The 23,699-nt window shown below is 58.2% G+C and overlaps 7 protein-coding genes and 1 non-coding gene across 8 annotated transcripts; 5 read left to right on the forward strand and 3 right to left on the reverse strand.

Moving 5' to 3' along the window:
• Positions 1-2,254: 2,254 nt before the first annotated feature.
• PLICBS_001524 (uncharacterized protein) lies at positions 2,255-3,112 on the reverse strand (the record flags this gene model as incomplete). Its single annotated transcript, XM_018317394.1, has 1 exon — positions 2,255-3,112. One exon carries the CDS (start codon positions 3,110-3,112, stop codon positions 2,255-2,257), a length of 858 nt encoding a protein of 285 aa, XP_018182919.1.
• A 427-nt stretch (positions 3,113-3,539) lies between these two features.
• PLICBS_001525 (uncharacterized protein) lies at positions 3,540-4,751 on the forward strand (the record flags this gene model as incomplete). Its single annotated transcript, XM_065599848.1, has 3 exons — positions 3,540-3,649; positions 3,698-3,750; positions 3,811-4,751. The coding sequence occupies 3 exons, from the start codon at positions 3,540-3,542 to the stop codon at positions 4,749-4,751; spliced, it is 1,104 nt and encodes a 367-aa protein (XP_065455920.1).
• A 1,150-nt stretch (positions 4,752-5,901) lies between these two features.
• Positions 5,902-8,690, forward strand: PLICBS_001526 (uncharacterized protein; the record flags this gene model as incomplete). The annotated part of the gene is made up of 3 exons (XM_018317393.1): positions 5,902-7,639; positions 7,704-8,204; positions 8,254-8,690. The coding sequence occupies 3 exons, from the start codon at positions 5,902-5,904 to the stop codon at positions 8,688-8,690; spliced, it is 2,676 nt and encodes an 891-aa protein (XP_018182918.1).
• A 776-nt stretch (positions 8,691-9,466) lies between these two features.
• On the forward strand, positions 9,467-10,249 carry PLICBS_001527 (uncharacterized protein; the record flags this gene model as incomplete). The annotated part of the gene is made up of 1 exon (XM_065599849.1): positions 9,467-10,249. One exon carries the CDS (start codon positions 9,467-9,469, stop codon positions 10,247-10,249), a length of 783 nt encoding a protein of 260 aa, XP_065455921.1.
• An 872-nt stretch (positions 10,250-11,121) lies between these two features.
• Positions 11,122-12,268, reverse strand: PLICBS_001528 (uncharacterized protein; the record flags this gene model as incomplete). Its single annotated transcript, XM_018317392.2, has 2 exons — positions 11,122-11,800; positions 11,880-12,268. 2 exons carry the CDS (start codon positions 12,266-12,268, stop codon positions 11,122-11,124), a joined length of 1,068 nt encoding a protein of 355 aa, XP_018182917.1.
• A 583-nt stretch (positions 12,269-12,851) lies between these two features.
• PLICBS_r0004 lies at positions 12,852-12,971 on the forward strand. Its single transcript, XR_010602335.1, has one exon. It is a non-coding gene; the product is annotated as a 5S ribosomal RNA (ribosomal RNA).
• A 1,703-nt stretch (positions 12,972-14,674) lies between these two features.
• On the forward strand, positions 14,675-15,608 carry PLICBS_001529 (uncharacterized protein; the record flags this gene model as incomplete). The annotated part of the gene is made up of 2 exons (XM_065599850.1): positions 14,675-14,729; positions 14,917-15,608. 2 exons carry the CDS (start codon positions 14,675-14,677, stop codon positions 15,606-15,608), a joined length of 747 nt encoding a protein of 248 aa, XP_065455922.1.
• A 5,252-nt stretch (positions 15,609-20,860) lies between these two features.
• Positions 20,861-21,889, reverse strand: PLICBS_001530 (uncharacterized protein; the record flags this gene model as incomplete). The annotated part of the gene is made up of 1 exon (XM_018317390.2): positions 20,861-21,889. The coding sequence occupies one exon, from the start codon at positions 21,887-21,889 to the stop codon at positions 20,861-20,863; it is 1,029 nt and encodes a 342-aa protein (XP_018182915.1).
• Positions 21,890-23,699: the final 1,810 nt, after the last annotated feature.

Here is a 23,699-nt window from a genome sequence, read left to right on the forward strand (position 1 = left end):
TGGCGGCGGTCGACGACGGCGAATCCGCGTACGCACAGCGCGCAGAGCTCGCGATACGGGCAATGCGACTCGCTTTCGCATCTCGGGGGCTCTCCAGCTGGCTGTGCCTGTGCCTGTGCCTGGGTGACTTGACTCTGCGCCGCCCGCCCGCTTACCCGTCCGCGCACCTTAATTCACGGGCTGCGGCGCAGGGCGCGCGCATTCGTCACTGTACGTATTTGTTTCTTATTTCCCTGATGCGGCTCAGGGCCCAACCTTTCCCTGATATTCGGACGCCGTTGTGGGTGGTCCAGGGCTCCAGGCACAGCCCCGACTTACACGCAACCCCTGCCGAGAAAACCTGTCAGTCAAGCCATCGCATCGCATCTCGCTCACGCATTTCACAGCCCTGTTGTGCACGCCAACAAAGACTCCACCGTACCCGTACCCGTACCCGTACCCGTCTTTGACAAATACTCGAGCTCGGTGGCTTGGTGTTGGGATGAGGGGCGGCTGACGACGTTGGCGATGATTCCCGCTGCCCGCAGCAGCAGCGTCGGCTGTCGTCGCATTCTGGTGTAGGGCGATTGATTTCCCACCATACATACGCCCGTGCGATACGCGCACGCAGGCCGCGTCTCGACCCGCCTGGGGCTCTTCTTCGCTTTGCTTGCCCCGCGGCGGGGATAAATGCGAAGGGGAGAAAGGGGAGGGGGGCCCGGCGGACGGATTGACCGATTGATTGAAAGATTGCATTGATGGCTGGTGTCGCCGCGCCAAGTTGGCGTTGGTATCGCACCCTGCCGCTTCCATGCGGGTAACCGGTCAATCAGCGACCCGGAGCCGCGCGCCGCCACGCCGAAGAGCAGGGCCGGATGCGGGCCAGCGCTGACGGGGTGCGTACCCTGGTGCGGTGTCGAGCGCGGGTCCGTCAGCCGCCACGCCGCGAAGCGATCAAAACGAGGCGTCCGAGATGAGGCCACAATCGCATGGCGCGTGGGCGGGGGCCTCGCAGGCTGTGGTGGTGTTGCTGCAGTACGTACGAAGAAGAAGTAGCGTACGGAAGAAGAGCGTAGCGTGTTGATGCCGATATCCGGTGTTGACGAGGCCCTCATCGTCGTCATTGCACTCGATGGGGGCGGCGCGAGGCGTCGTGCTGCTTGGGAGTTTCGTAGGTGGGGGGAACCGGCTTTGGACTGAGTGCTGTGCTGCGAGAGGCGAGAGTCGGTTTGGATCAGCTGTGTGGTTTGGAGTGATAGCTCGGCGTTGATGTGCGGGCTCGGGGCGCCTCGAAATGTCAATGCGGTGGCATGAGGCCTGCGCGTAGCAATTGGGTGAGAAACAGATGTCCCGTCTACAGCTGCTTGTAGATGAAGGCGGTTGACCGCTCGTACACATCGACATACCTTATGGCTCTGGCTCATAGAAGACTGCTATTGAGTGTTTCCATATGTCTATACATCACGTCACTGGCTGCGTCGAGGGTTGTCAACTGCTTTTATATACGACGCATCTCGTAAACACCAGCTTCAAGTACACGACTGTTGACTACTTCGTGCCTGTGTAAGAAGTACTTGCCTCGAAGCACTAAATATCGATATACCCCGTCATTGACTTCTCCAAGTGATCGGTACTTGAGTGCTGCAACGAGCTGACAGTGTCTGTCTCTCGATGGCTTCTATGAGCGGCCACTGAACACACCCATATATCGACCCATTTCGCCAATGTCAGTTTCTAGATGACGACTCTTGACTGCTCCTCCAGGGTCACGCATCGCTTCGGTGACTGATCGGGACTGTCGACTCTCTGCACCTGTTCATGTATGCCGCCAATGGCTTGTCCAGATGGTCTGCTGCGACTGCTCGCACATGTCGGCACGTCCAGCCATGGCTTCAACAGGACCAGTGTTGACTGACTACCTTCATATCTCGACATGTTCTGTCCGTGGCTGCTTGTAAATGACCCGTGTTGACTGTTCCCTGATGTACATGTATAATCCGAGGCAGCCTTTTGCTGGCCCTGCTGCCTCAACACCACAACGCCGTGCCGCTCAAATGACAGTCCAAATCAAAGACCATGGCCAATGCTGAAGCCGCTGTGCGACGGCGCAGCAAGCGAACCCTTTCCTCGCATCATATTCGTGATATCCGGGATCCGTTTCAGCACGTCTTCTGTCCATAATTAGGCGGTCACTGCCCCCGCCCTGTGGTATCACCATCCGCCTCAACCCCTCTGGTCGTACCATGGTGAAGCCAACAGCGTCCACACCCTGGTCTCACTCCTTGATATCCAGCGCCTGCCGCAGCACGCCCTCACTCGCGCGCCACCACCGCGCCCGCTGCTCGAGGTCGTCGGCCGCGCCCCCAAGCGCCGCCTCTTTCCGCCTTTGCGCCTCGCGGGCCGCCGCCGCGCTGTTGTGCAGCTTCGCCTCCAGGGGCTGCAGCTCCGCGCGCAGCCTCTCTGCCTCTTTCCTCTTGCGCGGCGCCCTCGACTGCAGCGCCTCCAGTTCACGCGCCAGCTCCTGCTGCTCCGTCTTGCGCTTCGCGACGAGGCCGAGTGTCTTGGCCAGCGGTAGGTTCTGCCCCGGCGCAGCCCCGGGCACGTCGTGCTCCGCCCGCAGCTCCTCGACCTGCGCCTCCAGCTCGCGGATCCGGTCCGGCAGCTCGTCCAGGCGCGCCGTTTCAACGCGCACTCGCTCGTATCGCGAACTCAGCTCCCGGCCCCGGCGCTCCAGCTCCTCCACCATGTCGGCCACCTCGAGCTTGAGCGACTTGAGCTGCGCCTTGGCTTCGCCGTTGGCCCGCTCCAGGTCCAGGTTCTCTTGCATCGTGACGATGAGCGGCGGGTCGCCGACGATGGCCCGGATGAACTTTTCCTTGGTCACCTGCTCGACGTAGGAGAAGCGCAGCTTGGCGAACAGCTCCGTGTAGTGCGCGAGGTCGGCCTCGAGACCGGCCGGCGTGGGGCCGTCGAGCGGCGCGCTGGAGGCGTCGGAGCCGCGCTGCCGCGAGTCACCGTCATCGCGCGCCGCGGAGCTGGCGATGGGTTCGCTGAGGCGGACTATGGAGAGTTCGTGCTTGGACTGCAGCCGCCGCAAGGTCTCAAGGACCTCCTCTGCGCGTGTCGTGTCCATGTTCGGCGCCTGGGCGAATGCCTTGTGACTGGAGTCTTTGGCTCAGATTATTGGTGCGACGCGTATAGACTGGCCGTACAGCGTTTATTCGTGCGGGCAGCTGTTGGGCAGCTGTTCAAGCAGTTGTTCGATTGCTGGAGTGACGGACGAACAGAGGATGAAGTCGGCGTCGGCAGTTGAAGTGCTCCAGGGCTGTTTACTTGGCCCCAATCAGGCTAGTGGCAGGGAAGCCAGGCTTATCGCTTATCGGGGGCGGTGGGGCACCTGGCACAGCGCTTTCGTTTGCACCTGTCGCAACTGCCCCAGTTGATCAGTGGGCCATCTGAACGTGACACAGACCCGCCGCACCCTGCCTTTGCATCATCATCCGGACAAGGTCTTGTCTCTGCCACGGGTGCGACCGCCTTCCGCGGCAGCTTGGACAGCCATGACTGACGACCTTATCCTCTCAGACGACCATGTTGCCGGTCTGCTCGTCGAGGAGGCGCAGCGCGGCCAGGGAGCCTCTGGCTCCGGCGCGTTCCCCGCCGAGAGACGGTAAGTTTTCTGCAGCACGTCGAGTGGCACGAAGCTGACGGGTTGCAGGCCGGCAAACATGCCTAGACCGAATACGCGGTTCCTGCAGAAAATCATTCAAGGTATGGAGCACAGTGGGCGTGTTTGTGTGCGTTTGCGTGTGCCGTACTGACGCATTGCAGCGGGCGCACGAGAAGCCGAGCGGGTCAAGGAGAAGCAGCCGGAGCCCAAGCGACAGGAATCGAGCCGCAAGACGAAGACGCGCGACCACGATCTACGGAAGCGCCAGATGAGCGGCATTCACGCCATACTGGGTGAATCGGCCAAGCAGGGAGACCGAGACGGACGCCCATCCTCCAGCAGGGAGGATCGGGATCAGGGCCGCGGCAGGCGACGGCGCGACGAAAGGCCGGAGACGCGTGACGGTGATCTCCTGGCACGAGGAAGCGACCATCGAAATCGGCACGGTCGGCTCACCGACGACAGGCACACATCGAGAGATGACGAGCGCACAGGTCGACGGTCTAGACGCGACAGCGACAGGCCAGGTGAGGAACGATCCCATCGCCACAAAACGTCACGTCGAGACAGGTCTAGGTCTCCCAGACGGCACGAATCGCGCTCTCGGGAACGAAGCAGGCGACACCGGGACCGTTCACCCCATAAAACCCCATATCGAGACGGGCACAAGTCGCATCGCAAACCCGTCGAGCCAGCCAGCGAAGAATCGGATCACGAATTAATCGGTCCGGCACCACCCCCCAAGCTCAGAGGACGAGGGACCATCGGCGGTGCCGCGGACCTCGACCGGCGATTCAGCGCGTCCTACGACCCGAAGATGGACGCCAACCCCGATAGCGACGTGGGCGGCGACTGGGACGACGCCGTGGAAGCCTTTAGAGACCGACTGAAGCTCAAGCAGAACCAGGAACACCGCATGAGAGACGCAGGATTCCCCGAGGACCAAATCCGCAGAGCTGCGCATGGCGGCGAGAAAACGGAGAAGGACGTGGTGTGGAGCAAGGCAGGCGAGAAACGGGATTGGGATCGGGGGAAGACGGTCGACGACGACGGAAGCATGGACATGGAACAGCCATCGACGCTGTTCTCGGAAGATTATTGACGTGGGGGCGCTGGGACGACGGTGTTACGAGCACATGAGGCACGATTGCACGACCGCATTGCACGGCTACAGGTACAGGTGCAGGCACAGGAATGGACTCCACGGCGTGGTTATTAGTGTAATCTTGGACGTTGCGCATTGTTCAACGCGTGGAGTGCGTGCTCTGTGGCGGGCGAGGCATGGCGACGTGCCAATGCAGGCGACGGGGCATCGGTTGTGCGACCCCGGGACGTTGGAGCTGCAGGAACGGCGGACAAGGCCCAACGCGCGCTCGGCAGCTGCAGGTGGGGCTCCCCAGCTGTCAGTGCTACCTTGCAGGGTGCTTCGGTGCCTTCCATGGAACCGCTGTGGTGTGGTGCGGTGCGCTGCTGCTTCGTGAGTGGAGGTGCTCTCAAGTCCGCATGCAGCGAGCGCCAGGCGGCCCCCACCCGCCTCGCCCTGTAACTTCCACGTTAGCAGCTGCAGCTGGCTACGTGCCCGCGGTGCTGCTCGCTGATCAGGCGGCCCGCCCGCTGAGCCAAGCCCGATCTCGCAAGACATCGGGCGACACCTTGCTCGAGGGTCACGCCACCTCGACCTGCTGTGCTGCCGCCCGCCGAATTGAATTGGGCGGCCGGCAAGCTTCAGACCCCGTTCCCAGCAGCTGTGCCTCTCCGGGGTCGCATGCTCGCATTCCATTGACGCAGCAGCCCCGGGCCAGACGTCGAGGTCGCCTCGACATCCGGATCGTCGGCCTCAATAGCAGGCTCTCGCACAGCGTAATCTATCAATCAATCAAAAATCGATCTCACTAACACCCCGACGTTGATGCTAGAGGCGCCCGGTCGACCCCGCCCTTCCCGCCGCCGCCACCCCCGTCCGTCACTGCCGGCGGCCCCGCTCCAGCTTCCATCTCGAGAGTCGACCTCACCTCGTCCTCGACCTCATCCTCAACCTCGCACGGCCCACGCCCGACGGCTGCCACGCCTCTCCTCCCGCCGCCCGCGCCTCCTCCCCGGCCCTCCTCCCGTTCCGCCTCGAACCGCCGCCGGTCAATGCTTCGCCTGCGCGCTGGCAGCCGGCAACACTCCACCAAACCTGGCGTCCGCAACAGAGGCATCAGCGGCAGCAGCAGCGACAACACGCCGCCCATGACGACGGCGCCACCACCATGGCGGCCCTCAGCGAAGACGACATCGAGAAGCTCTTCTCCGGGGCGCCCCAGTACTTTGCCCGCACCGAGAGCCACTACCATGGCGCGCCGCACCCCAGCGTCGCCTTCCCCTTCGACGAGGAGCTCGAGATCCGCGACCTGACGGACCACGTTCAGATCGAGGACCGCGCCTGGAGCGGCGTCACGGCCTGGCCGCACATCACGCGCGATCAGGAGCACGACGCGGCTGCGCGCCGCCAGGCCGAGGAGAAGCATCGCGCCCACTTTTACGTCCGCTGCCGCGAGCGCCCCAACATGCTCAGCATGCATGGCGTCGAAAAGGGCACCATGGGCTACCAGGCCGCCCTCGAGCTGTCCGCGGCCGATTCCCTCGAGGAGGAACAGTTTGGCTTTGAAAGCGTCGGCACAAAGGCCCGCGCCATCGTCGACGCCCGCGAGCGCATCCTTGGCCCGCAGGGCTGGTTGCACCGCCTGCCCGAGCATGAGCTGCTCGACCGCCTCCGCCGCAACGCTGACCTCTACCGCCGCAACGACTTGCGCTCCCGCAAGTCGGCCGACACCTACGCTGACCTGTTCCACGCCTTCATGCGCCCCTGCAACACCGTCATCGACCGCACCGACCGCCACAGCCTGTCTAACCAGATTGTCGCCCTCCTCAAGTGCATGGGCACCGCAAACGTCTGGATCGACCTGTCGCGCGTCGAGTGGCGCATCCGCCTCGGCCAGGTTCTCTGGGGCGAAAAGGGCGACGACGACCTCGATGACGCCACTGCCGTGCACGACGCCGACAGCGCCGCCGAGCGCGCCGAGGAAAAGTACTGGCTGTTTATGCAGATTCTCGTCGCCTCAGAGCTGCTGCTGCGCCTGGATGCCGTGACCGACGGCGTCGAGTTTGGCTCGGGTGGCATCAAGCCCATCGACGTCGCCTACTTTGAACGGGGCGCCACCCAGACGGTCAAGTGGTCCCTGATGCTTGCCCGGAGCTGGCTGGAGAACGTCGAGATTATTAAGGAGGAGGAAAAGGAGCCCGGCCTTTTACGGCCGCCGCCGCCTCCTATGCCGCGGCGCGGGAGCAGTTGGCTGGCCTCCCTCGTCAGCAGAGTCTCAAACCGCTACCACAGGCACGCGCCCGCGATGCCGTGCCGCTATACGATACAGGGCCGCCACAGCCAGCGCCAAGTCGACGGGCTCATCCACTTTGCGCGGAACCTCATGTGGCCCGGCATCGACCGCTATGAGTACACCATCTCCGAGCGCGCCCAGATTGCCGGCGGCGCGACACCCACCAAGCACCCCAGCAGCTCCACCACATCGGTCGATTCGGAGAAGCCATCGTCCTACTTTGGCGCCTGGGACGTGACCTGCCACCGCGGGAAGCGAAAGGGCCGCGCTCAGGCGCAGAGGCGCAAGCTGGCGGCCGCGTTGCATGAGTCCGGGTGGATCACCAAGTCCTACGTCTTTGGGCTCGTGCTGCCCGGAGAGACGCTCTGCCACTACCTCATGGCGACGCTACTGGAAAACGACCGCGAGGCCATGGCCAAGCTGGGGCCCTGCGCGAACCTCTCGGGCGGCTTCGTCTATTCCGGCAAGAGCTTTTGGAGCACCTCGTGCATTGTCGGCCGGGTGCTTGCCGCCGGCAAAGGCGCAGCCGAGTGCATGGGGTGGATATCGACCGACGTGGTACCTGAGGGCCGTAGCGACGGCTGGCTCAGTATCGAGGCCGAGGACGTGGCCGGTTTGTCCCCTCTTATCCTTCACCTTCCCATATGATGTTCCTGGACTAACTAGGCACCGCCCAGACGACCTGGCTCACCTCGGCAAGAAGGCGAGGATCTGGGGTAAAAAGAGGCTTGAGCGCGAATCGAGCATCCTCGGTGACGGCAAGGAGGACTCGGTCTCACCAGCCGACTTCATCGTGCCCCACGAGACAGGCTACTCGGCTTCGCCGCCCTCCGTCTACGTCGAGCTCCTGGCCCTCGAGCTCTCCGCGCCAGCAGGAGCCGTCCCGGCGACGCCCCTGGCCGAGCTGATCCCCACGCCCTCGACGACCACCGACGCCGGCAAGGCGCCCGAAATTATCTCGTACCCAGCGAGCATCCGCTTTTCTGTGTCTGTCGAGGGCCGAGACGACGAGGAGGTCACCTACCCGCTCACCTATGACATTAGCTTCGTGACGGCGCACCCGTGCGCGCCGTCGCACCGCGTGAGGATGCTCAAGTCACCCTCGAGCCCTACGATTCAGAAGATAGACGTTTCTGGCTCGGCGATGCTCCAGGGTTCGCGGTCTGTGAACAAGATGGGTAAGGCACGCGATGATGACAATTGCTTGCCGCGACTGACAGCTGCCAGGCCACCCCCTGCACAAGTACTACAACTTTACCGTCATCCACATCTCGGAACTCCTGCAGAAGCCGCGGACGACGCTATCTGAGTTCCTCCTGGACCCGACGCTCGGCAAGGCGGGCGGGGCGACCAACGGCGTGCTCGTCGTCGACTGCATCACCAACCTCGCCGACGCGCCACAGTCACCGGCGCTGGAGCGCGTGGCGTCGTCGCCTTCGGGTTCGCCCGTGGGCCACCGCAAGGGCAGCTTCTCGGCGGCGGCGCAGATGTTCCTCGAGTCGCGCAAGCGCCAGTTCGGCTCCGACATGGAGGTGCTGGTGCGCGCGCTGTGCGCCCAGCGCGGCTGGAACGCCCTCGTCAGTAGGAGGAAGCGCGGGTGCCTGGCCTGCGCCATCCGCGAGGCGGGCGCCCTCGGGTGGAAGGTGATTGTGAGGGTCGAGTAGGAGTAGCGTTTGGGCTTGACCGTCGCGAGGAGCGGTGGGGATGGCACAAAGCCGCCTCCACGTGTATTACTAGGAAAGCATGTATCGTGTATTGGTTTATCGACTTGGCGGATAGCGGCAGGATAGGCCTGGAAGCATACTACTACTTCTCTACAGCGCGTTCTCTTCCCCAGCGGTGGTGCGTACCGACATGGAAGTGTCCCACGACGCGTCTCTCAGGTCTGGTCCTGTCCTCGCTGGCTGCTGTGCGGCTCGCAAACGGATGTGATGGACAACCTTCTGTCACAGGAGTTGGGGCAGGGGTGAGATGCAAGCTGCCGTGTCTGTCCCAAAAGGGCAGTGGCCGTATGCAGCCCTACTTGATCCCGCAGGTGGTGGTGCATCTGCCATCCCTCGACGTAATTCCAAGGCTGGTCCATGGTTGGAGGGCTGTAAGCCAGGCATTGTTTGCGCCCCCTTTCCGCTCCTTCTTGTCCTTGGCGACCACCCGCCCCCAGCATGCATCCCCACTTGGATCGTGCGATCACCGGCTTGGAGTATTGGCAACAAGTTATATTCGCTTGTGGAGAGGGTCCCTTGCCAGAGTCGCAGCTCGGCCGCGTTTTATGTAGCACTGGGTGAGCTATATAGACGGCACGATGCCTCGCATGCCTGTGGATAATGGTCTGTGAAAGACAATCTGTCCGCCTGCCCTGAGAACAAGGCTGGCTTTTCGCATCCGGTTCTTGCCAAGATCATAACAACCACGGCGAAGCTCGCACCGCCCTCTGCTCACGATGCGCCACATCCTCATCAGCTTCCTCCTCGCCCGCGGGCTCGCCTCCGCCAACCAGCTCGCCCAAGCAGCCGGCGGCATCACCATCGGCATACCTCTTCCCACACCCACGGAGGCGCCACCACCACTCGCCGACGTGACCCCCCCGCCGCTGCACCGCCGCGCCGTCGACCGCCAATGCCTCACGTCCGTCCTCAGCGAGCTCAGCCCGCCGACCACGGCCCTGGACTCCGCGCTGCTCAGCTGGGCCACGCAGAACGACCACACCGGGGGCTGCACGCTCACCATGCCCGCGTCGCTCTCCAAGGCGTACACCTCCTACGTAGACGTGCTGCAGACGTACTTTTCCACGCTGTCGTCCAAGGCGCAGTGCCTGCGCAAGTGCGGCGCCTCGCGCCTGTCCGTCACGGTTACGGCGACCTGCAAGGAGAGCCTGACGCTGGTCTTCACCGGGGGGAGTGGGGCGGCGACGACGACGTCGATGAAGCAGGTGGACGTGCCGAATTCTACGGTCTTTATTGGTGATGGGATCTTTGGCAGTGCTTGCAAGAAGAATTATACGAGTAGTGCTATTACGGGCTTGCCGCCGCCGGAGTCGACGAGGGGCAGCAGCGTTACGGAGTTCACGACGGATAATCCCCTGGCCTCCAGCGGGAGCGCGACTGCCACTTCGACTTCTTCGACCTCTGCGACCTCTACGAGTGGCGCTATGGCTGCCAATGGGCCTGCTGGCGGTTCTGCTTTGGCTGTTGTCGCTGGTCTCGTGGCTGCGCTCGCTCTGTGAGAGAGCCTGCATCAATAACCGGGCCGCACCCTACAAATACCTGTACTACGCATTATTGAACAAACTCCTTTACATGTTCCTCGTATATGGTCCTCGAGAGAAACTAAGTTAAAATCTACTCGAACTTGTACATGCATGCCAGTCTCCACGTGCTCTTCCCGGCTCACGGCGGCTGCTAGCATTTCGAGGATGCCAATGTCTGGAAGTGAAGGCTGCCCGCGCTCGTTCTTTGGCATCCTGAATGCACCTTTGATTGTGTCCTCGACAATGTCCAGTAGCGACATCCAATGGAGAGTCGCCATAGGCCCTGTGGGGGTGGCTTGTCGCAGGACGGCGGGCTGCATGGCTTCGGGGCTTATGCTGACGGCGCATAGGCGCTTGCGCTAAGTGCCTTGGAGCCGTGCGCTTCGCATTGCTCGCCTTCAGCCGCATCTTGCAGATCAGCATGTCTGGCCATCGTCGTTGGGATCTTCTGAGCCGCAGCCTCTGTCCAGGTACGATCATGCAGGCCAAGGAAGTTCAAATCTGCCCCGACATGGAATGCGGCATCCACTGTGTCTGCCTTCACGTTACCCATGGCATGATTAGGTCTCTTGCGGCGAGGCGAGTTCATGGAGGCAAGGGAGCTCCCGAGAGAGCCCTGCCTTCACTTATACAGCAAAAGCTGGTTCGTCAACCGGAATGATTAACTGGGAGGTCAATCACAAGCAGATGAATGCAGAGGCAGGAACAACAAATTGCGATGGCACCTGCTTGACAGTGTGAACGACACACGCCTTTGCCGGCCCATCCACGTTTGATGCTTAAAGGAACTTCGCCGACGAACAGTAAAACTCCATCGCTTGAAGTACTGGCACACCTCGAGGTACGCATTATTTATTAGTGACGCCTGCGTCAGCTTCCAGCGGCAGCTCATGCACAGGAGCCTCCACTGGCCTCTCGTGAGCATCGAGCTCAAAGCGTGGCTCTTCGCTCGCCGGCAACTCGCCATATCGCACAGGCTCAGTCGTCGCTGGCACGCCGCTCAGCTCCGGCTTGTGGTAGGCATTATCCTTGCCTTGCGCGGGATCAGGGTCTTGGTTGCTCAGAGTTTGGCGCTTCTTCCGCCGCCTCATCAGGAGGAATATGGCCAAGCCAATCGCCAGCGCACCCACGATGCCGACGACGATGCCGGCGATGGCGCCGCCACTCAAGGTAGACGACTTTTGAGAATCGCCGGATGAGCTCTGGTCCGTTGAGGAGGAGTTTGGATCGGCAGCACTGGAGGTCTGGCTGCTAGTAGAGCTGAGGCTCAAATCCTGGGAGCGAAAGTTGAGCTGGATCGTGGGCGCGCTCATTTCCACACCTGCAAAGACCATGGTGTTTGTTATCATCCACGTCGTGCTGCCGGAGGCGCTCAAGGTCGACACCACGGTCGGCGATCCGATCCTCGTCTGCTGGATAAACGTCTGTGTGTTTCCCTGGCCGCAGCTGGAGTAGAAGAAGGGGTTCGTGGTGACATGGCGGATGCAGCTTGCCGTGGTCGTGTTGTCGGGTACATATGTGAAACTCCTTCAAAGCTGTCAGACTAAAGTCGATTTGGGCGTGGGTGTTGCACTTGTTCATCCCAGCTGTGAAGGGGGCAACTTACTTGGGACAGCACACCGCAGCAGTCTCTCCCTTCATCAACGTGTCAACGCGGATACCGCTGACGAGACTCCCCAAGCTCGCATCCTCCGCTTTCACCGTCGCAACGGTCTGCCACTTGTCGGGGCAGGCCAACCCGGGCGAGTAGAAAAAGTAGCCGCCCTCGATGTCGCTGTAGCTCGTGACGCGAGGGAAGCAAAGCGGAGGCTCCCCACAGAACGTCTCGGTGTTGAAGATGTTGCAACCCTCGAACCACGAAGGCCCTCCATGATCTCCTTGACTTTCGAGGGTGCACTCATGGCAGTCTTGCGGCGCGTTGAAGACGGTCGTCAGTGGTCCAATTACTTGACGAGCTTTTGTCGTCGTAAAGGCGTTGCTTGTCGTCGCAGCCATGATGATGCTGGCGACTTGGCCCCAATGGCCAGTCGGATGGAGAAATGGAATGTTGCGGACAGAATGCCCATCATCGCTGGAAACTGGATAGATGAGGGAGGGCAACAGCTCGAACAACGGCCACCACGCTAGCAGGCATGCACGAGGGCGATCGTGATGACGAGCATGGGCAAGCCTGTTCCTGGTCAGCAAACCGCGCCAAAAGCTGCAGCTATGCAGCCTTGTTGGCCGATCCGCCCGTGCAAGCTTATAGTTTCGGCGGTTTCCTCTCCAGGACGCGACTGGAAGACCAGTGCTCAACAGGGTTTCTTGAACTCTTAGACAGGGAACTCATTGTTCATTGTTTTAATGCTGGAAAATTGTGAGGTCATACGAGAGCCGGCCAACTCCGCTTCTCTTTTCGTAGATTGTGATGACCGGCCGCCTTGCTCAGGACATCTCATGTGACTACAGCATTGACTTGAAGTCTGATGGTAGTGGAATAGACGCACTTGTGTTCATGCGGCTAGAAACTGGCGCATATGGGTTGTAGGCAGATGCGGCGTTTGGGGTGTATATAACCTGGTTTACGGCGACTCCCAGTACATACGACCATACCTACTAGAAAGCACGGGATCCCGTCCGCTCTCCCATAGTTAAGCTGGTAAGGGGCAGATTAGTAGTTGGGTCGGTGACGACCAGCGAACACCGGCTGTTGTATGTTTTTTTTTGGCCAAATTTTTGTCTCTACTCTTCAGAGAGCAGAGCCATCATCGTGAAAGTTGACAAGCTTTTGCTGCATTTTTGGGTGTGCGGTCGCTAAAAATGGTGGTGTGCAGTGTGCCTGGTAAAACCTGGTCCCCAACCTGCGGCCTGTTATGCGACCGCCCCGATCTGGTCAGGTCCTCCCCCTTGCCAGAACACATTGCTCTCGCCACAACTTGCATTTGGCTTCGCAAAATTCGATGCCCATATCGTGTCAACAACTATTCCAAAGTTGCAGCAGCTAGTGGCGTGTGTTAATCGATGCAAGGTATGCTCTTGCTTGCACGCACCACCAGACCTTCCGTAGGCTTCGCCCTGCAATTCGGTTCACCCATTCATATGGCAATAGCGCGTCTATATACTCGTAGTCACGCAGACTCACGCCCAGTCGCACTGTAGTACCGAGATATTTTACAACATCACGTCGTGGAGTACGTCCGCAGCGGCAGTTTCCGCAAGCCCTCGGCTCTGTCGCGCACTTAAAGTAGACGTCTAAATAGCGATGCAGAAGGCAGAGATCACCACTTTACGTAGGATCTTAGTTTGTGAAACGAAGCTAATTGGTGGTGCATAAGTACATAGAGGTGATGGCAGCTACGACGAAAGGCGCCCGAGCATATGAACGCTGGAAATATTGCCCTGGGACTAATGTTGGGTCAGGAGGGTCGTGTTTCGCCATGGCGGTGATGGGGGGGACGAGCAAAGAGTTGGATCTTCACGGACGGCCCGCCCGTGCCGATGGCAGTTGCGCTTCTCCGTCACGAGGTTGCAGCAGCAGTGAAAGTTGAAGGGAGGAACATTCGGAATGGCGCGCGGATCCTGCACCCGAAGAGTACCTACTGTTGGATCAGTCAATGGAGACGGCCCAACCACCAGACGACCAACGGACATGACGTGCGGCCTAATAGTGACGCGGAGACTGTGAGGGCTAGAGAAGGCCTCGGTTTTGACCAAGCTGCTACAGCCATGGGAGAGAAGCCGTGGCCATGCAAGGCCTAGCCGCTGGTCAAAGGCGGCAGGCAAGTCGCGCAGCCAACTTACAAGTGCGCTTTCCACTTGCGACAGGGACGAAATAGCGGGAGACTTTCCGTACAAATCCTGGAGTAGGCCTTCTGCCGTTGGTTCTCGCACCGGACCAGCCGACCAAGAACCCGACATGGGGAGCTCGTTCACCCGAAGGGTGCCCATATCTATTACACGTCGCCTGTGCCAGCGCTTCAGCTCCGGCCCGTGAGTGATACTCAAGCGGATAGCCTTGGGTGGAACGTCAAGTTGAGAAGTCTCTCCATGCATCTATCATCCCGCGACTTCTGATCTTCTCTGCAGCGTCTCGCTGGAGCCTCTGGATTGTCGTTCGTCATGACGTCCTCATTGCCCGGCAGTCGCGAGCTGCCTGCCTCCCAATATGACTTGACCACTTATATGGGCCGCGTACGGCACTCGATGTCTATAACGGATCCGAGGTTGGTCCCTAATTTATATTGGCGTACAACCGCCTTGTCAAAAACCACCATGCTACATCTTGAAAACTAGCGCCTAGTATTATGGAACGGAAGAGGTGCTGACTCTCTGTTGGACTATAGCACCCTGCTTGCTGGAGCCACCGGCCTTGACAAGGCCAAGAGGCTCGTCATAGAATACAAGACTGGGAAGCTGCAGCAAATGACGCCAGAACTATGGCAAGCGAAGAAGATCATCGACGCGACGCTCCATCCGGGTATGTCTATGTGCTATCTCATTGTTAGATACTCGCGGGATGCCACTAATATTGACTGAGATAGATACCGGCGAGCCCATTTTCTTGCCATTCCGAATGTCCTGCGTCGTTATTACAAGCCTTGTCGTGACCTTGGGCATGCTACAGCCCGGACTCGGAACCGCAGGGACTATTGGTTGGCAAATAGCTAACCAGTCCGTCAACGTCGCCATCAACAGCGCAAACGCCAATAAGTCTTCGCCTATGCCTACTGCTACGCTTGCCCAGTCGTACGCCATTGCCGTTACCGCATCATGCTCCGTTGCCGTCGGCCTTGGCCGTTTAGTGCCAAGGCTTCGTGTCTCAGATGGGGCCAGGAATGTTCTTAAGCGCCTCGTCCCCTTTGCGGCAGTAGCATCGGCCGGCGCGCTCAACTCTTTCCTTATGCGAAGAGGAGAGATTGGGAGAGGCATTGACATCTATCCGGCTCTTCCGAAGGACACGCTCGAAGAAGATGGCAAATCCGACCACGACGCGCCCGCTCTGGGGCGTAGTCAATTAGCGGCCAAAATTGCGGTGTATGAAACGGCTGCCAGCCGCGTTTTCAACAGCACTCCCATCATGACTATCCCGCCAATGCTCCTCTACTATATCCAACAAAAGGGCGCCTGGTATAAGCGTCTTATGGCAAGAGAATGGGTTGTGACGAGACCAAAAGTCGCTATGGTGATCCCCATCGGGGTTAACCTGGGCTTGATCGCCGTGACGTCGTTCACCGCTCTACCCCTGGCCCTTGCCGTATTTCCGCAGAAGCAGTACATTGAGGCAGACAGTCTCGAAGAGGAGTTCCATGGCATGGGCGGCGTCGGTGGCAAGGTCTGGTTCAACCGCGGTTTGTAAGATCCTGAAACCCAGGACGCCTTCAGAGCGGACTCCAGCACGGGCTCAAGGGGGCCTCAAAGGCACAGTTACGGAGGATTTGGGTTGGAGGGAGTACTCAAATAGCTAGTTCAATTGACGTCGTCATGAATGTACCAGACCAGAAGAGCTCCGCTAAAGTAATGTATCGTGCTGTCCAACTCACATATAGTTTGCCTGCCGACAGCCGTGATGGTCGCTTTGCTCACAAGCACACATGCCCAGCTCTACATCCTCCCGGCGGACACGTAGTACAATTCCAATAGTGGTGGTCTCTGGGAGTGTTATTCGCTGTACCTAGTCATTGCCTGAGACATCCACTCCGTGTGGTCGATATCGATGGCATCTGCCAAAGCCATGATTTGCGTTGTCGAGAGCCCGCTTCCAAAGCCATCGCCCATTGGTGTCTCTGGGAGTTGCTCGCACAGTGATCCTTGCCCCTGTGAGAAGATCTGACTAGGCATCGGGGGCCCTGCATTCATGGATGATGCTTCGGCGTAACTAGGCGGTTGTGCATTCAGATGATCGTTGGGTGCCCGCCAGTCCTGTTGGGAAACGGCCGAAAGCAACTGCTCCAAGAGTTGAAGTTCAAACCTCTGTAAATCTACAATGAGATTTCCATTTCGAGACAGTTCCTCAAAGATGGCATACGCCTTTTGAACCGAGACCGGGTGATTTGGTGTGAGATCTTGGCTTAACGCTGGTGCTACCAAGAGATTGGTCGTGGATACTGATAGTGCTTCGAGATCGAATACCAGGAACGTTTCTGAACTCAGAGTAATGAGTAAGGTTTCTTGTGCAGGGCGGAAAGGCGTCTAATGCTTACCAAGAAGCCCCTGATGCTGCAAGCACTCCAGGATGACAACAATTTGGTGGCACGAGTCAAGGCACATCTGAATCAGGCTCAGAGCTGTTTGAGAAGAGTGTAATAACATTCGACAAGTGTCGCCGGACTCGAGCCGTATCTTGAGGAAGCAGAAAAGCAGCGGTCGCGTCGCAAGGACGATGCACTAGAACCGGTAAGTATGCTGCCACCGCACAGCGTGATAGCCAAGTTCGGACTACGTGCCTGATGGTAGAGTAGATGGACGTGGGCAGAGAGCCGTGAGATGCCGCTTTCTGTGTTATCGAGCAATAGTGGAAAGTCGTGCTGGATTTCATCCGTAAGCTCGGCGATCCCTGGCAGTGTCTCCTTGGTCCGGAGCAGAAACTTGGTATCAACCCGCCCGTCGGAGCCGTAGATGTCTAGATATTGTAACCGAATTGTCAGTGCCATAAGGGTGTTAGTGCTACAGTACGTGCCGACAAACCTCGATTCACACGGGCGATGACGCGCGAAAGTTTAATACGCATAGAAAGGCCTTTGGCGAGGCGAGGGTCGTCGGGAAGGTTCAGCAACGGGGTAGGGACATTCTCGTCATTCACCGACTGTGGGAGGCCCATCCACGAGGTCATCTCTCGGTCTAGCACATATACAGTCGACCAGATTCGCTGGTATCTCTGGGCGACACAGTCTCCAACTTGGTTCGCAGACACATCCGTATGCATGCCTTGACTCATAGCCAGCCGTATCGCCTGACCGATCTGGTACAGAGTCAGAGTTTTGCCTGTCGGTCATTGGTGGAACTCACAAAGTTATGGGCAGAAATTCGATAGTCAATACACTGAAGGTATAGAGCGATGCAGCACAAGGCCTCTGTCGATCGAATTGGGTCCCGCCAAAGAATCACCATGTTTGGCAGCAGCTGCATTGCCCGGATGAAGAACTCGGCGCCCGGAGGCTGCCTCCCTCGCTGGCTTTTGGATAGGAATGCCTTGCCAAGGGCCAGAAGGACTAGAAAGTGAACGCCCCATAAGCTTGCGCCCAGTGCGGGTTGTGGTGTTTGGGCATAAAACTCGTGTAGTAGCCCCATGAATTCTGTCTCGTCGAATAGGTGAAAGAGCTGGCAGCAGTGAAACTTTACTGTATTGATCAGGTGGATGGCATAGTCCATCGTTGGTACCAACGCCGCATGCGTATCGGAAGCAGACTGCGGAGACGCAAACTCCAGCTCGTAGGTCTCGCCGTCGAATATCAAGCCTGGAGAAGGTACGGCGCGATGATAGATGTATTCGTGAGTCATGTTCAGGATCCGCCGAGTAAAGGACCAGTTGGATGAAATCCCAAGGTAAACTTCCACGGTGTTAGCAACGCATATTCTAGGAGCCGTGTACGATCAGCCATCTGGTTCCAGACGCACATGTTTTCCCAGTATCGGAGGTCATGAACATGGAGGGCCCAGTGGATAAAGGATTTGTCAAGGAGCTCAGGCTGGACGATTCGGCGTCGAACGGTGACGCATTGCGGCGCGCCGCCGCCTGCCCCTCATCTCGTCCTCGATCAGCAGAATCATGGCGGTACGGTGACCTTCGGAGGACATCGGCTTCACAGATGTTAAATAAGCCGGCCATTGCCTGGTACGCAGCTAGGGGATCGCACCAGAAGCTGCTGTACTGCAGTCCTCTTCGTCGTTGACGACAGTCTGCGGATGGCTGCCGCCATTGCCACCGATCTGCGCCTTCTCCAAGCTCGATACCTTTTCTTGAAGAGATGTGAGATACCTAACAAGTAAACCAGTCAGCTACTTGAGCGCCAGGGGAGACGGTGCAGGGCTAGAATAAACAGGTGACAACGTACTCGCGGTTTACCAAGACGTTCCGGTCACGCTCGTCGTAGTGGCATGGCAAAGTGCGCCTGCTGCAGGCGTCGCAGGGGCGGTAGCCTGTGCATTTGATCTTTTGCCTGCGACAGCGGTCGCATCTGCGTCGTCACATTGCAGTTAGCGCAAGCCCCCCGCTCAAGTGGCCAGAGCAACCACCCACGCATTGGACGATCGTTTGACAAGTCGGGGGGCTGTTCTCCCCCATTCCGTCTTGTCCGAATCGCCGCCCAGCGATGGCGCATTCGGCGTCATAGCCCTGAGTAACCCTTCTCGGTTTGTGCGTGATCTGACGAGGTTAGCACGCGGGCGGTTACGATCTGCCCCGACTTCGCTCCGCCAAGTGCGGAGTAGGGCGTGAAGCTGGTTGGGTCCCCCAGAAATAGGCAGATCAAGATACGCGCTCTGAGTCGCGGGCCTGGCCTGCGCGCCCGGACCTGAAAGGCATTCGTGGGGTAATGCCAGGCTTAATGCACGTGGCCGTTGGTCTGGGCTGGGGGAGCACGGCCAACCTCGTGGAAAACCAGGAGGACACTCGTCAATACGTGGGACAGATTAGAGCATCGGGGAAGTATTGTCCAATGTGATCATTACGATTGGAAACGACAGCACAAGAGACAGTCGATACAACTGATAATGGTGCCTCGGTCACACACACTGGGACTGCATGCTTGCTGTAGTGGCCTGTAGATTGGCCCTCGCCTGCTTAACGAGGGTTGTCCATGGAGAATAAAGAGGGCTCTGAGACATGTCTTCTTGGCTTGGACATGAGATTACATTGGACTCTCGACTTGTTGCATCACTACCACTTCTAGAACTCCAAAGTTGACCAACCAAGTAAAAGCCTTACCAGGCAGTGACGAAGCCATGCCATCAGCCTGCCAGCTTCAATTGAAGCAGCGCAGCATCGATGTCCTGCAGCCAGTGTTGATTGCACTGCCAACTCCAAATGCTGGAATCATCCTCACCATTCGCAAGGGGGTTGCGAAAGGGGTGTGCTTCCACACAACCTTGAGGCGATCGCGGACCGTAACTTTATGTTGCCGATTGTGCATATCGAGCCCCAGCAGGTGGATGGGGGTGCTGACTAGTTGAGATGCCACGGGAGCGATCATCTGCGCGGCTCTTAGCCGCGACTCGTCCGATTGAAACGCCGTTTGGCCCTGGGATGGGCCAACGCTGGGAAATGACCCCAGCGCCGCGGCGACGATCGGCGGCAGGTTCAAAGCCGCGAACGTAGTAAAAGCATCTCTTGCCGTGAACAATGCGTAAGTCAACGGGCGTACGGGAACTCTGCTAGCCATCTTGACAAAATTGACGTCTTTATAAACACATGCGCCGATGCCGATACCAGTCGTGGCGACAAGTTTCGTGGACGACGCGGTTGCTTGGTCTTTGCAATCGTTCGCTGCGTAGAATGTATCGAGACAGTTGAATGTGGCATACGTTGCGAAATAGACCAGGAACGGAATTGCCAAGGAGCGGATCAATGGTTGAGGCGTCGACACCCATGACTGTAGCGACTCAGTCATGGTGATGCTATGTACTGCTCTGTTGTAGACAATTCTGTGCCCATTCGTGTCAACGGCCAGATCCAGTGCACGGTATCAAGACGCATGGGCTTGTGTGCGAGGCTAGCAATGCACGGAGACGCGTCAAACTCACTTGTCGATGACTGCAGCCACTGGAGAGGCAACCGCTGACGCACAGGCGGCAGAACAGAGATCGGCAGCAACAGAGCGCCAGGTGCAGCGTTGCTGCGATTTCACGCTCTCGACCTCGGCCATGGTGAAGGAAGATCCCAGTGAGCTCTGTGGTAGTGTGCTGGTCCCGGAGGCAAGGAGCTTGCTGTTTGATGTAGCAACTACCTCGATATAGATGGTTGGTGACTGTCCGTCCCTCCGACCGACAACATGAAGAGTTGCAATCCTAATCTAGTGTGCGACCTACTCGATCCCGGCTTTGCCCGCTCGGAAAGTCGGTAAGTGAACCGTGGCTGTGAATGTGTCAATTGATTGATCGGATGCCCCTTGACTTCTCAACAAAACGATTGTGCCGCTCTGAGTCAGTCAACAAAATTTCGTCGTCTCGTGGTACCGTATTAGTGGCGGGACCACCGCGTTTGGATAGAAATGGCTGCGAAGAACATGGGTCCCTGCACAAAGCCAGAACGTTAATGTGTTCATCGGGGCTTGCTATGAGTCAACTGAGCCCAATGCGATTCCGACAGATGTTCACGAAGAAGACACCACCGCTCTCGGGTGCAGCCGGTGAGAGCCCTCGCGTAGTGTCGGCCCAGCGATGGCCAGCATGCCGCTTTCCACAGGACCTGAGCGCCTCAATTGACTGAAAGGCCTATGTATAAATTGCTGGTAACCATCGCCAAGAGAGGCCTTTGGTTTGCTGTTACTGTATCTCACTAGCTTTGCTCAAGATTGGAATTAAGGACGCAAGTGCGACATTATCCAGGTCTCAACATTTCGCGACGAAACCTGTCTCCGTGCTGTACAAAACAAACTTTTTTTTGATACCGTCCTACATCTGCCAAACGTCTCCTACTCTGAACCCCTCCGGGAACGGGTCGCTTGGGTGCAGCACGACTTGTTTGAAGCTGGTGATCCAGGCACTTCCCTGTACTGTAGGCAGTACCGCAGGGTACTTTCCGACAGTGGTCGTGCCGGTGATGGAGCCCACGAATTCTGTTCCAATAACGCTGCGGTGAATGAACGAGTCGCCAGGCGCAAGAAGACCCCGTGCATGGAGAACAGCAAGACGGGCGCAGGTCCCCGTGCCACAGGGGCTCCGATCCAGCCGCCCAGGCGAGACGACAACCGTGTTAACAGCCGACTTGTGGTGGCCGTCGTCCGTCAGCGGTTCCGTGAACTCAAGAATGCTGACACCTCGGATGCCGGGGTTCTCGGGATGAACTGGGTCTGACTGCTCCTGAACTGCACGCTTGATCTTCTCACCGACTTCCACGAGCTTTGCGCCGTTCTCGCTCTTGATATGCAAACCAACAGAGGAAGCGTCAACGAGCGCGTATATCATGCCTCCCCACGCAATATCCACTTTGACAATCCCAAGCCCGGGAACGGAAACTTCCAGGTCCAGTTCGAAGACGAAGGCGGGCACATTGTGAAAACGGACGCTGGTACACTTCCCTCCGGAACACTCCGCCTCCATTGCCACTAAACCTGCTGCCGTGTCCAGCTTCACATGAGTCGTGGGCTCCAGCATGGGAACCATGCCGGTCTCCAGAAGCACCGTTGCCGTGGCGATGGCGTTTGCGCCAGACATGGGCGGATATTCCTCGTGTTCCATAGTGATGAACCCGGCGTCTGCTTCCGGATTGCACGCAGGAAGGATCATGTTGTGACACATGGCAGACGATCCCCGCGGTTCGTTCAACAACAGCTGCCGCAGCCTGTCTGCCTTCTTCCAGAGATGCATCATCTTCTCGTACATGGTCTTTCCCGGGACATCGAGCACGCCACCAACGACAACATCGCAAACCTCGCCAGCGGCATGGACGCCAACAACATGAATGACTTTTCCAAAGACCATCTCGATGGGTTGTTTAGGGCCTCGGGGAACGCGTCACTATCCAGGGAGGTACTGACTTTGGACCCAGATCGATTGTAGTTGACGACATGTATTTGCTTCTTGTTGCCAAGACACAGCCACTTGTGGTCGTATATGACGACCATTGCCCGCCAAACTGGCCCTGACGTAGGTCTGCCGAGTTCGGGAAGATGCCCCGCGCGCCCAGCACGGACAACTTGGTCACCACGTCGGGATTGTCGCCGATGGTGAATCGTGGTGGCCGCTGACCCTGCGTGCCGCTGTGATCACACCCAGGGGTACGGTATGGGTTAGCCCGTGACAACATCGGTTTGTTCGTCTGTCAGGGAGGCTGTCGGCCCTTACTTCGTAACCGCTCCCAACTCAGCCTGTTGGACGCGCCAACATGTTCGCGGTCGGGTTGGTTGGCGCTGAAAAGTGGCTGCCTCAGCAAGAGGTGGCACAAGTTGAGTTCCGTTTTCAAAGTCATGCTCTTAGTAATGTGTCCATCCTCATTTTACGTCCCGCGAGTACAGGAGGGTCCGTTTTGAGTGTCCCTTTTCCGATCAATAAAATCGGAGAGCAAAGCCTGTGTGTTTGGGCTGTTGGTGCTGGTTTTTTCCTCCGCCGAAGCTGGATGTATCTGTACCCATGGACTCCCTCAACTTTTGGTCGGCAATTCGCCGGATTTGAATTATGCTATCTTGCGGAGCTCTTATGGCTGTTTGCAAGGCCAGTCCATGTCATCCTGAGTTTCTTTGGTCTCTCTCGTCTGGCATGACGCATTTCTAGCTGTTGTAAGTCTATGGGCAATTGGCGAGGATACAAGAGGGGCTCAAACAGAAACCGACACGACCCCACTTTCAGCCAACATTGGACGCATTGTAAATTTACATTGAGTGAAAACAGTGACACTCAATACGGACCCTAGTGTAGTTTGTCCATACGTGTGAAGATGGAAGTGACAACCCAGACGAGGTGGTGTGCCAGGACTTGTCGGGAACAGGGGTGGCCGGAGAAGAGTGGGACAAGCGTCGGCATGGCTCCGGACTACAAACCGTTTGAACCGGCGTCCCGCCCCACACCGGCCCCACTCCGACCACCCACATGTACTCCGTACACTCATCGGGATAGGAGCCGTAGCGACCATCTCCAACGGTGCCGTGAGAGGGATTTGACCAGATCCCCTGGGAGCTTGACGCAACTCTCCTCATGCCACGGACCGTTCCACAACTGGTAGCCTTCCGAATGCTCCACTTCAAAGGAAGTAAAAGTCCGAATCATGTGATGGTACAACTAGAGGGTGTCAACCCCCAATGGTCAATGCATTGAGCGTCAATGGCTGCCGCTGGACATTATCGTTTCGAACTACTAACTGGCGGTTATCAAGTGTCGAATAGTCCACTGCATAGGTCGTCTCGGACTTATATGTAGCATGCCAATTTAATCGGTCACGCAGTCGCAGAAATGAAAGGCACATGCAGTGACTAAAGGCAGCACCGCGCAGCTGGTCTATAGAGGACAGCTTCGCTGAGTACATTTAAAGGGTGTTTGCTCGGTGGAAACAGGTCAACAGATCCCACACCCTCTGTCAAACTCCTTTACTCTCAAATGGAATTCTCAAACGGAATTCGAGTTATCCTTACATGTCCATACAGCTGAGTGTCCCGACGACTTGAATATGTCGATGATGGTGACGATTGAGCCATATGTCCCAGCAACCATAAGGAATGTCCCAGAAACAACCACGAAGCCGCTGAAGCCCACCATCGCAATCCACCTCAGTGAACGCTCTTGTTGTGTGTGGCGCTTG

This window comes from Purpureocillium lilacinum, assembly GCF_023168085.1.
Source record: "Purpureocillium lilacinum CBS 284.36 DNA, scaffold_1, whole genome shotgun sequence".
In the NCBI taxonomy this organism is placed as follows: Eukaryota; Fungi; Ascomycota; class Sordariomycetes; order Hypocreales; family Ophiocordycipitaceae; genus Purpureocillium; species Purpureocillium lilacinum.